Genomic DNA, 15,909 nt, shown 5'->3' on the forward strand with positions numbered 1-15,909 from the left:
TATCAATTTTGTCAGTAATAATAATAAAATTTGTCAGTTTGTTGATCTTTTATTGATCTTTCCAAAGAATCAGCTCTTTGGTTCATTTATTTTCTTTTCTTCAACTTGATGTATTTTTGCTCCTTTATTTCCCTCTGCTTGCTTTGGGTTTATTTTGCTCTTCTTTTTCTAGGTTGTTGAAGTGGGGAGCTTAGATGATTGATTTGAAACTTTTCTTTTCCAGTGTAGGCATTTAAAGCTATAAATTTCCTTCAGTACTGCTTTAACTGTGTCCTACAAATTTTGATATATTGTATTTTTGTTTTTATTCCATTCAGTGTATTTTTACTTTATTTTTTTTTCAATGCATTTTTAAAACATTTTGCTTGAGACTTCCTCTTTGCCCCATGGATTACTTAGAAATACCTTGTTAAATTTCCAAGTGTTTGGAGATTTTCTTCTTTCTGTTATTGATTTGCATTGTGTTCAGAGAACATACTCTATGATTTCAATTCTTCTAAGTTTGTTGAGGCTTGTTTTATGGCCTAAGACAATGGTCTATCTTGGTATATGTTTCATGGGCACTTGGGAAAAAAGTGTATTCTGTTGTTGGGTGAAGTGTTCTAAAATTTTCCTTAGCCCCAGATTTTCAGTTGGTTGATGGTGTTGTTGAATTCTTCTATATTTTTGCTGATTTCCTGTCTATTAGTTGTTGAAAGGAGGATAGTGAGAGTCTTCCAAGATTGTTGATTTATCTATTTCTCCTGTCAGTCCTCAGTTTTCGCTTCACATATTTTATAACTGTTGTTTGGTGCATACACATTTAGGATTGCTGTGTCTTCTTGGCGGATTGACCTTTATCGTTATATAATAGCCCTCACTGTCTCTGGAAATTTTCTTTATTCTGAAGTCTACTCTTTCTGGTATTAACATAGCCACTCCAGCTTTCCTTTAATGTTTGCATGATGTATTTCCTTCTGTCTTTTGATTTTCAGCCTATCTTTTTATTATATTTGAAGTGAGTTTTATATAGACAGCATATAGTTGGGTATATTTTTTAATTCATTTTTCTACCAACTGTCTTTTAATTAGCATGTTTAGGCCATTTACATTTAATGTAATCATTGATTGGTCATGGTTTAAAACTGCCATCTTATTTTTTATTTTCTGTTTCTTTTTGTTTTTCATTTTGTTCATTTCCTGTGGGTTACTCAAACATTTTGTAGAATTTCATTTTATCTAGTGGGTTAGATGTATTTCTTTGTAGAGCTTTTATAGTGACTGCTCTAGATAATATATATACACATCATTTGTTGGTCTGTTGGTGTTGTCATGTAAGAAGTTCTAATGGATTACAGAAAATTTACTGCTCTTTTCATCCTTTTACCCTCCCCTATTTATAATACAATTTTCTTAAGTGTTTTCTCTACCTACATTTAGAACTACATTAGATGGTGTTATAATTTTTGCTTTAACTGTCAAACATAACTTAGACTTTCTTTCTCTTCTCCAGTTTTCTATCATTTATGCCAATATTGTTGGACCTTCCAAGGTCCCTTCTTTCATCATTTCCTTTTTGTTTAGAGAACTTCTTTTAGCCTTTTTTTTTTTTTTTAGGGTTGGTCTACTGGCCACATAATTCTCTTAGTTTTCTTTCTTTGGAAATGTCTTGATACTTCATCCTGGAAGGTGTTTCCTCAGGATATAGGGTTTCTGGGTTGACTGTTCTCTTCTTTCAGCACCATCATGTTTTTCCCTTGGGTCCCAAAGTCCCTAGTCACTCAGTCTTCTTATCTCCTTTCAGAGCTTTCTTAACGTTTGTGAAGGGTTTTGAATTGTTCTCAATCTGAGGAATAGAGAAATGTACGTTTATTCTATCTTCCTGGAAGCAGTAGTCTAGGTTCATTTTTTTAGACATTCTCATAGTGCAATGCTTTGCACAGAGATATTGTTGATAAATACTGATTCATTGTATGAAGGTGCAGTGGAGGATCAATGGGAACATGACCTACCTTGACCAACATATTTATTCACTTTGTGCAGTCTGAGTTTGTAGGTTGGTTTTCTAAGTTAGAGAGACTTGGATTTGAGCCCTGGTTCTGCCACATGCCACTTGTTTTGCTTTTGAATTCTGAGCCTCCCCTGCCGAATCAATAAAATGGTGTTAATGTCTGTGTTACAGGGTTGATGTAAAGATTGAGATAAATTTTGTAAAGGCTTTAGCATAGTGCCTGGCACATGGTGAGTTTATAATAATACATTAGTTATTATTGCATTGAGTTCCTTGTCATTTAAGCTTTTTTTCAGTTGCATTTCTGCCAACTCAGGCCTTCCTATATATGAGTTAACTTATCCTATTATATTTTGTCTTACTGGTTTTGGAGTGACAGGATCACTGAATCTTTGTCCTATCTAGCATATTTGATAAGGTCTCTTCTTACCAGATCATGAATTAAAACTTTTGACTAGGACAGTGCTGAGAACACAGCTCTGGCTTTCTATTAGAAACTTTCCTCCAGGTTCTTCAGATTCATTTGTTCAGTGCTTTCTGGATACCTTTTTTTTTCCAGTGAGCTTCAAATCTACCTAACTGAAAATTCAGACTACCTTTCTCCCTCTTGCCCCTTAGGATAATAGGACCTGATCAGATGTGTTGCTGAAATCAAATTATGCTTTGTTTATGCTGTTCCCTGACCTACCATTAGAATTACCCGTCAAGTAGAATGGAACTAATTTAATCAAAATCAATACCATATTCTTTTGTCAATGTATGCTGTTTCTAGTGTGCTTCTTTTCCAAGTATTTGCAAACTGTGTGGGATACAGAGTTTGAACTCATGTAGAAACATTGAGGCTGACAGCAAACCTGGAGTTCAGCACCCACATTTCACAGTTGAAAACTCAGGCCCAGGGTGCTGAGTGAGTGCCCAAGGTCATATACTACATATTTTCAAGGATTTCAGCTAGGACACTATTTTAGAATATTATGGAACATTCATGACACCTAGTGGTCAGCTAGTCTTACATGGATTGTGCATCGTCAGAATGTATCAGAATGTCATTGTAAAACATTTAAATAAAATATGAGCATATTCTAAAGGCTCTTTTTAACCTGTTTTGTAGTAAGAAAGTTGTTGATTCTGAGATCTGTTAGTGGAATGTGTTGCAGTTTGAAGGAGGACCAGGAGAGGGCACCAAGGGTTCATTCATCTCTGCCTTGCGTGGGCTTTTTTTTCCCTGAGAATTGTCAACCACCAAAATTTCGACCATTATCTGGGCAATGATTTTTATCTGGGTTATTTACTGCTGCATCTCCCGTACCTAGCACAGTGCTTGACATATAGTTGGCTCTTGATAAATATTTGTTTGATTCATATTTGTTATTATTATAAATAATTTCTGTAATACTTTTCCTAGGAGATTTAAAAATTCAAGAACAGTAAAGATAATGGAAAGGTGTCTTAATGTCCAAAGCAGTGGATTAATTTGAACCAGTGGCTCAATTATTTTTCTTTTTGAAATTGGTATATTTAAAGTACTGATAGTTGGAAAATCATTTAGTCATTAATGACCAGCTTTATTTTTTTCATCTTTGGTTAGTTAATAATTGGTGTCTGGTCTTCTGGCAAAGTATTACGTAGTGTTTTCTTTTCTTCTAACTTTTCCCTTAAATTTCTAATATTTCTAATAGTTCTGAATGATATTATAGTGATTCTCTGAGAAATACTTTAGAAGAGAGATTTGCCAAATTGGGACACATTTCTTTTAGACCAGGGAGTTCTCCCCCACTCACATGAGGTGTTCTTATTCTTCCCTGGAAATTTACAGTTGTTTTGTAGGGCATTTTAAGGATTTAAACACCGTGGGGAAGATTCAGAGGACATTTTGCTCCAATTTAATTTTAGAAGGGCATCCTAAGTTTTGATTTAGTTCATGTTTTAAAACTTATTTTAAGGGTATTGGCTATGTACAAAAACAAAAGAATGTTCTTTGTGTTGCTTATGGCAGCTTGGTTAAAAACCGGTTGTGATACTCACTGGAGTGCTGTGAACCTTCAGAAATTTAAAATGGCATAGCGGGAGCCTTGTGGAAAGAGGCATTTTAATATTTAAAATTTCCCACAAAATCTATTATGCTTGAAACAGACTATCATATGAGGGTCATGGGTACCCACTGATTATTTTACAGCTTCTAAATTACACAGATCAACATCACTGCATTTGAACGTCTCATTTCTATGCAACAAAATGTTAGGTGAATCTTTATTCAGAAATGCTGATTTCTTTTTTCATAGTGCAAATTATGAAGTATTTATTTAAATGGTCTAATATTTTATATCTTTTCTAATATTTCCCAAGTACAAACTTTAGGTGTGCTAAAATAATTATAGTGGTTTTAGTATTTGTTGATCATTTTATTTTATTCTATATATTTATTTTTTAAAGTTTTATTTATTTAAGTAGGGGCACCTGGGTGGCTCAGATGGTTAAGCGTCTGCCTTTGGCTCAGGTCGTGATCTCCGGGTCCTGGGATTGAGCCCCACGTCAGGCTCCTGACTCAGCGGGGAGCCTGCTTCTCCCTCTGCCTCTCCCCACTGCTGGCACTGTCTCTCTTTCTCTCTCTCTCAAATGAATAAATAAAGATCTCTTTTAAAAAATTTTTATTTAAGTAATCTCTACACCCAATGTGGGGCTTGAACTCACAACCCCAAGATCAAGAGTCACAAGCTGTACTGACTGAGCCAGTGAGGTGCCCTTGCTGATCATTTAAACTCCACCTTTTTAGTGAAACAAAAATGTCAAAACACATAGATGAACTTGAACCAGACCTAATTTTTCTAAAATTCAAAATATTTGCTTCTCACCTCAAATAATTTTGTATTGACCATTTTTATTTGTTGTTAAGTGTACTGCATTGGAACAAAAACTGAAAAGATTGTCTGAAGATTTGAGTTGTCAGCGACAAAACGCAGAAAGTGCCAGATGTTCTCTGGAACAGAAACTCAAGGAGAAAGAAAAGGAGTTGCAAGAGGTAAGGTGAATGGATTCATGAGGAGTGCGCATTTCATAGTTTCGTCATTCGAGAAGCGTTGCTGTTTGTTGTAAGAACACTTGGGGTGTTCTGCGAGCAGGGAACTCCTTTGTGAGGAAGAGGTTCCCCGTATTTTCCTTCACACTTCCATCTTTCAGTTTTCCATTGGAGAAGCGACTCAGTAGCCAGAATGTTCTTTTTTATCCGTGTCCTCTGATTTCGTGGAAATTTGATACCGAGTAGGAAAGAATCCTGTCTCTTCTTTCAAACACTCTCAGTTGTGAAGGAAGTTGTATCCTGATCTCCACCTGTTTCTAAAGCCTGTGGGTTGGCGAATACATTAGAAAGGTAGTTGATGCGGTGGGGAAAGAAGTTGGCAGACACATTAGGGCTGAAGACGCCTTTCCAGGAGTATTGCTGCCAGTGGACGGTGAGTTAGCCTGGCAGAGTGTATCCTATGGGGTGAGGCTCTCTAGTCTTTCAGCAAGAGCGCCTGGAAATGGAAATCTGCTATCCCGATGTGGTTATCGAAGTTAACTGGTGGCATATCCTTGTTGTCATTCTAAATTGTGAGTGGTGTTACGATGTTTGACATCTTAAACCCCATTTTTGAGTGTCTTCGATTTCCCAGCTGAGTTGTGACCATGGCAGCTCAGCTCTACTCCCTTTTGCCCCTGGACTTGTCGAAAGAGAGATGAAGAATTTAAGATTGGGGATGGGACGGAAGCTGGCTGCTCTCCATGTGGCCAAGTGGCAGACTCCTTCCCCTTTCCTCCGAAGGCCTGCGTTTGATCACCGGGACCGGTGCTAAAGACAGTTAATGTTTATCATTAAGTGAATGGTCAGCCTGGCTCCCTATTGTCTCCTGCTCTTTCAGTGCGGCCTGGCCCGCCGTAGGAGGCTTGCCCACCCACCCTGGAGTCTCCTCGTTACCCGCCGGCAGTCCGACTGACGCGTGTGCCTTTGGTGTTTCAGGAGCTCTCCCGTCAGCAGCGCGCCTTCCAAGCCCTGGACCAGGAGTGCGGGCAGATGAAAGCCAGACTCACGCAGGAGTTACAGCAAGCCAAGAACGCTCGCAATAGCCTGCAGGCTGACCTGGATAAAGTAGGGAGCCAGCTTATTTCTCTCCTCCAGTAGTCCCCCTTTTCCTTATTCATGCATTTTCTATACTGCAGCTGACACTGTGATGCTTTTAAAGAAGAATGGCTCTAACCTCCCTTTCCTTACTTAACCAAGGAAGAGAACAAACTGAGTCTGAGTCTGGGGTTTCTCATTTACAGAAAGAGGGAAGTGAGTGAGCATCTCAGACCTGAAGGTCTGTGGAGGGGTGTGATGTTCCAGTGGTTCTCGGGCATATCACCAGGTGGGAGACCTCCCGAGGAATTTATGCCCCCCAAACAGTCAAAGCGCTGAAAACTATCATCCTTTTACTTATTTAACACTTACTCCAAAAATGATCTCATCCAGTTTCTGGCCTTGCCTCTCATCTATATGATGACAGCCCTTGTATTATTATCTTCAGCCGGGACGCTTGTTCTGAACTTTCAGGCTTGCGTGTGTACCTTGTATTTCCACTCACCTGTCCAACAGGCATCTCACACTTGGTGGGGTAATAGCTGAACTCCCGCTATTTGTTTCAAATGTGCTCCTCCCGTAGTCTTCCTTACCCCAGTAAATAGCAGTTCCATCCTTCATATCACTGAACCCAGATCACCGCCATGTCATCTTCAACTCTACTTTTTCTCTCACACCTCAAAGCCTTCCATTAGGATTCTCCTGACTCCACCTTTATTCAAACACACACGTGTGTATTGCGTGTCTGTATGTGCCTATGTATTTTTGCATATGTGTGGATATTATATGTATAGCTATATTTAAACCTTTTTGTGTTAACATACAACATCTACATAGAACAAATTTACAATTCAATGAATTATTATAAGGAATGCTCTCTTAGAACCATTATCTGCGTCAGGGCATAGAATCTTTTCAGCTACTCCCGGAAACCCTCCATTTGCTTCCTCCCTCCTTGCTAAGAATAAACCTGATTTGTATGACTTTTTTTTAAAGGGAGTAAATATAAATTATGTTTTACTGGTTTTCAGGTTTTTGAATAGAAATATGAACAAAACAATCATAGTTATAGAATAGACTGTATATATTTATACAAAATTTACCATTCTTTGCCATTCGGTGTATTTGTGTGAATTATAATACAAAATGGTGCCCCTCTGAAAGACATTGTGATAACCATACAAACCCACGAGGACTAGGAATGAATGACGCCCCTTGGAGTTGCAAAACCATAAACTCAGGCCCTGAATAAATGAACAGAACTTGAAGAGTAGAGAGAAGACAGAAAGATTGCTAGAAATGCATGTTTATACATTTTACTTAATAGGGAGTCAAGATACATATTTAAAGTTATTGGATCAAGAAAAAGAGACTTAAGTTTATTATTTAAAATTATAATATTAAAGCAATGGAAGAAGCCAATGTATTTTTTACTAAAATTTGTAAATTGAAGGGGAGGTAGGTATTACTGTATGTGGGAATCCACTGATAAATCCTTAATGTTGTTATAAGATTGTTATTTCAATTAATGAAAGTAGCCATCGAAAGAATAAAAATAGAAATGGTAAAAACTATATAGAAAGAGGGATGGTGTTGGACAGAAATCAGTTTTTTATTTCCTACTGTTCTGTGCTGTTCTTTTGGGTTTTTTTTATCATGCATTTAGATTACTATTATAATCATTTTAAATAATGGCACTGCATATTTATGAACAAATGATTATGTCCAATACATAGTTTGTAAAAGCTATGCCAACCATGAGCTTTGCTTATCTCTGGACTATACAGTTAAGCAATTTTGTTTTATTTTGGCTTTTGCCTCTTTTTAATTTTTCCATAATAGTCCTGTGTAATATGCTTTATAAAGAAAATAAATACTAGATTGCCATCAACAACTGAAACATTAAAACCCATATTTTAGGAAATTGGTAGTAAACTCTTCCATCCCTTCCCTCTGATTCTGTTATCTCCCTGAATTTCTGTCTAATGAACGTTGGTGTCTAGCTTTGTGTTTTATACTGGCTATGGCTACTGTTCACCATCGCTGGTCCCCTGTCTGGTCTAGGACACTGTCATTTCTCACCTGGATTACTGTACTAGCCTCCTCACTGTTCTCCTTCCTTCTGGACTTGCCCCTCACAGTCTGTTTTCAACCAGCCGCCGGAGTGAGTCATGCTGACCTCTCTTAACCAACTGAGCCACCCAGGCGCCCCAATGTTGACCTTTCTTAGTAGAGGAACCAGAGATGGGGATGCAGCCAAAATGGGAGAGATGACACTCCCTGACATCTGTTAGGTACTAAGAGTTAGTCCTCTATCTGGCTAACCAAGGTTGGGGAAAAACAAAACAAAACAAAAAACCCCAAAACCAAACAAACAAAAAACTCCTTTCCTAGGATAAATTGTTAGTGTTTAATGGGCTTCCTCCAAGGTTTTTAATAAAAAGGCCTTTTTGTTCGTTTGTTTGTTTTTTTTTTTTGGCCTAAGCCTTGCTTTTATTAGATGTTTTGTAGTTTATTTAATTATTCCATCGGGGGATGTTTAGGTGGTCAACATCTTCTTGTTCATTGTAGCCCTGGTGGTAACATCCTTGGGTAACATCATGGGTGTTTCTGTGTTGGTGTTTCTGTAGGACAGGTTTCCATGTGTGAAATTGGCTGTCTCAAGGGCATGTGTATTCTCCCTTGTGATCGATTCTGACAAATTGCCCTTCAAAAAGTTGTAATGTACCTTTTCACCTGGTTGGTGTAAGAGAGGTCCTGTTTTCGCCCATCCTTGTTACTAGGAGATAGTCCTGGTTTTATAAATTTTACTAACTAAGGAGTGAAAAAGTCATCGTTGTTTCATTTCATTCTTCCTTGACTACCACTGAGGATGTTTCTTTCAGAAGTTGATTTGCCATTTGTATTTTTTGGTTTGTCTGTTTCTGTTATTTACTCTTAAAAATTCAGTTTACCTTTTTCTAAATTGAACCATAGATGTGCTTTGTTTGTTATATCACAGATATATAACTTTTAATCTGTCACACAGCAAGTATGTCTCCGAGTTTGTTTCTTAGCTCAGCTTTTTGTTTTGGTTGTTTATTACTGTTTCATTGTTTCACTTTTTTGTGGTTAAATTTATTTTTTTTCTCTGTGGCTCCCTCCCCACACCCAGCTCTTTTTCCTCTTCTATCTGCTGTCACCCAAGTTGATCTGATGCTATTTTAAGTTAAACCTATAATGCTATATTCAGCTGTAACATAGATCATGTCTCACCCAAAATAGATGGCGTCAGTTCTTATATTCCATGACCATTTTATTTAAGAATAAATAATTTATTTAAAAAGTAAAGAACAGGGGCACCTGGGTGGCTCAGTCGGTTAAGCATCTGCCTTCAGCTCAGGTCGTGATCCCAGGGTCCTGGGATCGAGCCCCGTGTTGGGCTCCCTGCTCAGTGGGGAGTCTACTTCTCCCTCTCCCGCTCCCTCTCACCTTGCTCTTGCTTGTTCTCTCTCTCTCTCAAAAATAAATAAAATCTTAAAAAAAAAAAAAAAAAGTAAAGAACATAAAAATGAAACTTTGCCTTTTTTCCTCTTTGCAGGTCACATCAGGAAAGCACCAGCTAGAAAAAACTTTGGAAGAGTTTAAGCAGAAGTTCTGCCGAACTGAACAGTTGTTACAGGCGAGTCAGGTCAAGGAAAATGAGCTGAGGAGAAGCAGTGAGGTAAGTGAGGCATTGAGATGAGAATTTATCAACTTCTGTGTGGGATGAAGTGGGAGGGTACAAGAGAATTCCTATACTGTTTCTCCGTCTTTTATCATGACCGTATGTAATTTTCCCTTTTTATTTGTCGCAAGTATTACAAAGTGTTTTGTATGTAACCTACAACATAGAACATATGTACTTTTTTTTTCACTTTGCATTCGTATGATTACTAATAAGCATCTAGCAATTATAGGTAAACATGACTTGTATTAAGATCATGTACTACTTTTTTTTTTTTTAAAGATAATTTTAGATTACCCGAAAAATGGAAAGAAGTGGAAAGGAACAAAATTTTCTATTCTAAGAGGAAAGAGACAAAATTGGTGATGGGAAGTATAATTTAAATCCCCTTTCTAAGGGCTTGCTTTTGAGTCATCAAATAGTAACTTTGTGGAAAATCACAGATTTAAATAAAAAGCGATGACAGATGAAGAATTTCTAGATTTAAAATTCTTGTAAGGGGCTCCTGGGTGGCTCATTTGGTTAAGCCTCGGACTCTTGATTTTGGCTCAGGTCTCAGTCTCAGGGTGGTGAGATTGAACCCTGTGTCAGGCTCCACAGTGGCCATGGAGCCTGTTTGAGATTCTCTCCCTCTGCTCCAACTCCCACCTGTGTGCATTCTCTCTCTCTCTCTCTCTTTCTCCAAAAACAACAATGACAACAAGTAATTGTTAGTTGTTGCCCTAACTTCCAAAGTCATGTTGGCATGTGCAAGGTTGACAGTGTCCTTTTTTTGGAGATTCATGCTTATTACACAAAATGGTGGATGAAGTTTCTCCAGTGGCTTGGATATGAGAAGATTGGCCTGATAATCGTTATAGGATTTTATCCATACTTTAATTCAGCTTCTCTCTTTATTTAGTGGCCTGGAGTTTATTTTATTTATTTATTTTTTTTAAAGAGGGAGAGGAGAGGTTGAAGGGACAGAGGGAGAGAGAGAATCTTAAGCTGACTCCCCCGCCCAGCACGGAGCTTGACGTGGGGTTTGATCCCACAACCCTGAGATCATGACCTGAGCTGAAATCAAGAGTTGGATGCTTAACTGACTGAGCCACCCAGGCGCCCTGGCCTGGAGCTTGTCTGAAAAGGCTTATCTGGGGACAGTTAGTAGATTGAAACAGGCTGACTAGGACCATAAATCAGCACTGTAATCTTACAAAGAAGCATGGCAGAACGGGAGTTTTTTCTCTATCAAATGTCACAGGAAAGAATTTTTCCCACTTCTTCAAATCTTTTGCAATCATTTTTTAGACCAGAGAACCAAAGAACAGTTCTTTATCAGAGGGGGAACATCTACATGTATTTATCCCTGCAGCTTTGAAGAGCGTATCCTGATTGCCAGATCCAAACATCTGTCAATAGCAAAGAGGTGATAACTAGAGTGGCAGGTCTCGGAGGGGTCATGCTGCTGGGGACAGGAGGCCACAGCCCCAGCCACCCCAGGGGAAGCAAACTTCGTGTCACATGATGGTTTCATCAGCAACCGTTTTCAAATGGGAGTGTTTGTTTCAGCAAAACAAATGTTTGCTTTTTTGGCCAGTGGGGACCAACCAACAGATGCTTCTGCTAACATTTCCACAGCAGACTGGTACCGAACTCTTCCCCCTGTGAGCTTTCCTTCCAGCCAGAAACTCTCCCGTGACTCCACTGGCTGCCTAGTGGAAACATTTTGTAGAAGCAGTCTTCTGGTGAAGAGGGTCCAGACACTGTTTGCTCAGCCAAGTTACAGAAGTGGGCTGGACATTGTCTTGCAGGTGTTTCTGAAGATGTGTGCACCCCCGCCCAGGCTCGGGTTTGCCCTCTGTAGAGCCTGTCCACTGTGAACTCTAGCCTGTAGGGTTAATTGTGTATCGTGTTGCGCTTAGATTTCACTGATTTCTGTGTCCCGTGAAAGTGCTTAGCACAGGGCTAAGGGATTTGTACTATTGGCCTTCGTTTATGTTTGTGGAGATGTATCTTCTGTTGAGGGTGATATCAAGAATTCCAAGGGTTTAGCTGGCTCTTGCATTTTGAATTGGGATTGGCATTAGAAAAGTGATTTACCCATTTAGAGCGGTGGTACAACTTAGTAGCAGAATAGAAGCTTTAGAGGAAGGGAGACCTGGGATTGCATCATTTTCTGCCACCTCCCTGCTGTGTGACCTTCAGACAATGACCTAGCCTTTCTGAGTCCAACTTTACTCATCTGCATATAGGGACAAATACTACCCTTCCCTTTTCTAAGCTGTATTAATGATGAAATTAAATATCCTGTGTAAAGTGCTTAGACCAGTGCCCAGCACATGAGTGTTTATTAGTAAAGTATTACAGGGTACCTGTTCATTGCTCTGGTCTCCACAAGAGCTATGACCTTTGGTGTTCCCGCCGTTTGCTGTCCCCTGTAGGCACAGAAAGTGATGAGCAGGGGACAGTGCATTTGAGATTTTTCACATTAAAAATTTTGCCTGTTCTACTCTTTTTTCACTCTGGTAGCTTTCTGTGTCGAATTCCAAGTTAAGTACTAACAATCCTATCATGCTTATAGGTTTTGGATGCTGAAATAATGCGACAGTTGTACTGAAATTTTCCTTGTCTGCATTTAGTAAACAGATAGGCTGCTCACAATGAGAGCATATCTGTACCAGAAATGTGACTTAATGGCCCAATCAATGGTAAAATTAATGTCTAGTATCAAAGTGAAAGGAGGCTTTAGGTAAGCTGCTCATCCCTCATCCAGTGCCAGCCCCCTAGCATTGGGGGTAGGCAATAAAATGCCATCAGGTGATAGCCAAGATGAGGGAACGCTTGTCTGGGGACCTCCCTGAGCTTGGGGATCTGTAGTATAGCAGGTTCTCTAAGGAGCTTGGCCTGGCAGGCAAGAATGATGAGGTGGAAAGGGACAGACCCTGCATCCCTCCCTTGTTCATGATATAGACTTCGTCCCAGCAGGGGACGTATTAAGCTCCATTCATGGATGGGATCATGAAATGCCACACAGTAACCGAAATTTGTTTTGTCTGGCCCTAGGAAATGATGCTTCCCTTGCTGCTCCTAAACTGAAGTTGATCTGGGTGGAATTGCTTGCTAAGCTCTAATGCTGGCTTGTGGTGATAGGGATTTTTGTTGTGTTTTTCTAGACTAGTGCCCAATTTTGCAAATCATTTGAGGATGCAAGAGATGCCTAGGAGAATACATCCTTGTATGCTTAACTCATTGTTGCTAATGAGCTAGCCAATCAAGTCTTAAGTGGCTGTGGCCTCACAGAAAACTAATTGCTGATGGATGGCAGCCTACAGATCCATTTTCAGATGTTCATTTTCCACATTTTGGCCTTTTAAAATTCTTGGGTTGGTCATAGCCATAGTATTACAAGCCTGCTGGGTCCCAGGATTGGCTGAACATTTTGTTAGAAACAAATATTTACGGAGCTAATGCCAGAATATAGAAAGACATGTTAATCTTTCCATTGAGCTTACTACTCATTTAAATGCCCCCAGTTATGGACAGAGATGGATAGAGACCCACAGACATATAAACAAGCATAAGTTGCCCCCTTCCCTCTCTCTTCTCCTTCTTTTTACCTTCCTTCTGTTGGGATGCCCCCAGGTTTGAACAGTGTCTTCTCAGCTTTGAGGCCCCTCCTCCAGATGCAGATGTCACTTGATTTGATTAATATTTTAGGGTGAGAAAATATGTCCTAGGTTGCACAATAAAAATGGGAAGTCAACTCAGGTAGTTAAACAAGCTGGTTACTATTTTACATCGAACTCATTCCGCTAATCTTAGCACGGATCACGCAGATCTGGCTGCTGTCAATTTTGGGGAAGAAATGCTAATAATAATGCTCCATTACCCTTGTTAAAGTGCTTTAAGGTCGTTTTCCTTTCACATCTGTGATCCCATCTGAGTGGTGATTATTCTGAGCCCGGAGAGCAAACAAGTGATTATAGTTTCTATAGTTTAATGATGCTCGTTCAAGTCTGCAACATCCGTGCACCTTGATGGTCCCTCTTGGCAGAACTTTACACTGCAGTCCTGACTGATCGGGTGTCCATTTAGCTCATGGAAGGGAGGCAGGATTGGGACAAAGGAGCCAGAGGAATGTAACTACGACAGGCTTTGTCTTACTCTGAGGATGAAATGAACGTATATGCATGAACACGGCAGCTGCCAGGAAGTTTTCAAGTATGTTCTACTAGCCAGATTCTCCCTCTTCTTGAATTTGGCTTTGCTGCATGGGTACCCATCTGCTGGTAGTAACCAGACTGATAATTGAAGGCAACCTTCCAGCACAGCTTTGCCAGGGCCATCTGTTTTCTAACGGGGCTGTAGGGTTTTGGACGATGGGTCTTAATTGTTTCTTTAAGATTCAAAAATTTCCCCTTCTTCTCATGGGGGGTATTTTTGAAGTGCAGTTTTAAAAAAAGGTAGCCTTATGAAATGTTTTTGCCCTAAGGATGCGAGGAGCTTGGTTCCGTCTGTTTGTAACAATATATGCCAACCCCCGATGGTCCAGAGAGTGGCATAGAATATAGGCCGAGATACTTATCATCTATACAGTCATTGAAGGTTGAAAAACAGATTGAGGAATATAAATGGAGGATTTATTTATTGTGCAAGTCTTATGTGGTTGATAAGCAATAGTGTTTTTATTTTATTTTAATAATTTAAGATTATTTATTTATTTGAGTGAGAGAGAGTGAGCGAGAGAGCACGAGCAAGGGAGGGAGAGAGAGGAGCAGACTTCCCACTGAGCAGAGAGCTCGACGCAGGGCTTGATCCCAGGCCCTTGGGATCATGACCTGAGCTGAAGGTAGACGCTTAACAGACTGAGCCACCCAGGCACCCCAGTAATAGTGTTTTTATTTGGCATATAAATAACCATTGCTTGGTTTTAAGATTCAAAAATAGGCACACCTCCATAGTCATAGAATGGACATGCATGTGAGTCTCTGCTACTTTTTTATGTGACTACTTCACCTAATCAGGTACCCAAAGAACCTGTTTTCACTGTGAAATCTCAGATTTCCTCCATATAGAATGAATTTTTCTTTCCATGTATCTGCTCTCTGATTTCCCATAACATACTCCACTTCTCTTTAGTATTTAGCACATCCTGGTATGAACTAAGTGATTAGTATCCAGTCCTCCCCCACTGGAGTGAGAGACCTGCCCTGAGGGCAGGAGACTCTAGTCTTATTTATGTTTGCATCTTTCATAACACCCTTCCCAGCGTCTTGCACACTAGATTTTCTTAATAAAAACTTAATACTCATAAAGACATCCTCATTACAGTAAGCCTTAACATGGTTTTACAATGAAAAGGAAAAAATCTGTCATGTGCATTTTGGTTTATTAGCACATCAGATCTTTGCAAAAATGTGTTTGATCATTCAGGTGTGATTGGACCTTGGAGCCTGTTTCTTTGAGGATCTTGTAAATAGGATTTTCCTTATGAGTTAACTCTTTAACAAGCATAGGGACATCCAGAAATTTCAAAGAAGTCTGTTTCTTGAAGGGAAAAGATGATTGTCCATTTTGGGTTTTGTGCTTTTTAGTTCTATTCATAAAATCATCTGATTGAAGTAAGATGTCTAACTTAAGTGACACTTAAGTGCTCAAAGGGAAAAGTGAGATTCCTCCCCTAGTGAGATACACAAGTAGTCCCATTAGGGACCCTTATAAGGCAGAAGTCATAACTAGTTTGAGTGGTTTTGATTATAACCAATTAAATGTGTGCTTTAGGAAGCGAAGAAGGAATACAGTGTTCTGAAGAGTCAGTCTGAGCAACGGGCCAGAGAAGTCTGCCACCTGGAGGAAGAGCTGAGGAAGGCCAAACAGAGTTTGAGTCAGAGCCAGAACGTTGCAGAAGAAATGAGGGGTAAGTAAACTGAGCGTTTGGAGGTATTTTTCTAAGCTGATGTCCCATGAGGGAGGATGGATGGCCTTAGAAACATTTTTCGATTTTCCTATATATCTTCCTAGAAAGATGTCTGCAGTTGATGTGGAGAAAATTTTCTCTCTTCCCTTTTTTAGTTTCAGAGTGATAGTTCGACATTTTTTTTTATTGGAACACACAGAGTCCCAAACTGCCTTTGAAAC

General features: G+C 39.4%; 1 protein-coding gene across 1 annotated transcript in view; it reads left to right on the forward strand.

Moving 5' to 3' along the window:
- Positions 1 to 15,909, forward strand: part of CENPF (centromere protein F) — a 57,340-nt gene that overhangs the window by 16,024 nt on the left and 25,407 nt on the right. The window contains exons 8-11 of the mRNA XM_045877226.3: positions 4,884 to 5,009; positions 5,985 to 6,113; positions 9,664 to 9,786; positions 15,553 to 15,688. Coding sequence (XP_045733182.2) covers positions 4,884 to 5,009; positions 5,985 to 6,113; positions 9,664 to 9,786; positions 15,553 to 15,688 — 514 coding nt within the window. The remainder of the gene's footprint in view (positions 1 to 4,883; positions 5,010 to 5,984; positions 6,114 to 9,663; positions 9,787 to 15,552; positions 15,689 to 15,909) is intronic.

The sequence above is a fragment of the Mirounga angustirostris genome, unplaced genomic scaffold (genome assembly GCF_029215605.1).
Source record: "Mirounga angustirostris isolate CCGP_5_RB_7025 unplaced genomic scaffold, mMirAng1.0.hap1 SCAF_6, whole genome shotgun sequence".
In the NCBI taxonomy this organism is placed as follows: Eukaryota; Metazoa; Chordata; class Mammalia; order Carnivora; family Phocidae; genus Mirounga; species Mirounga angustirostris.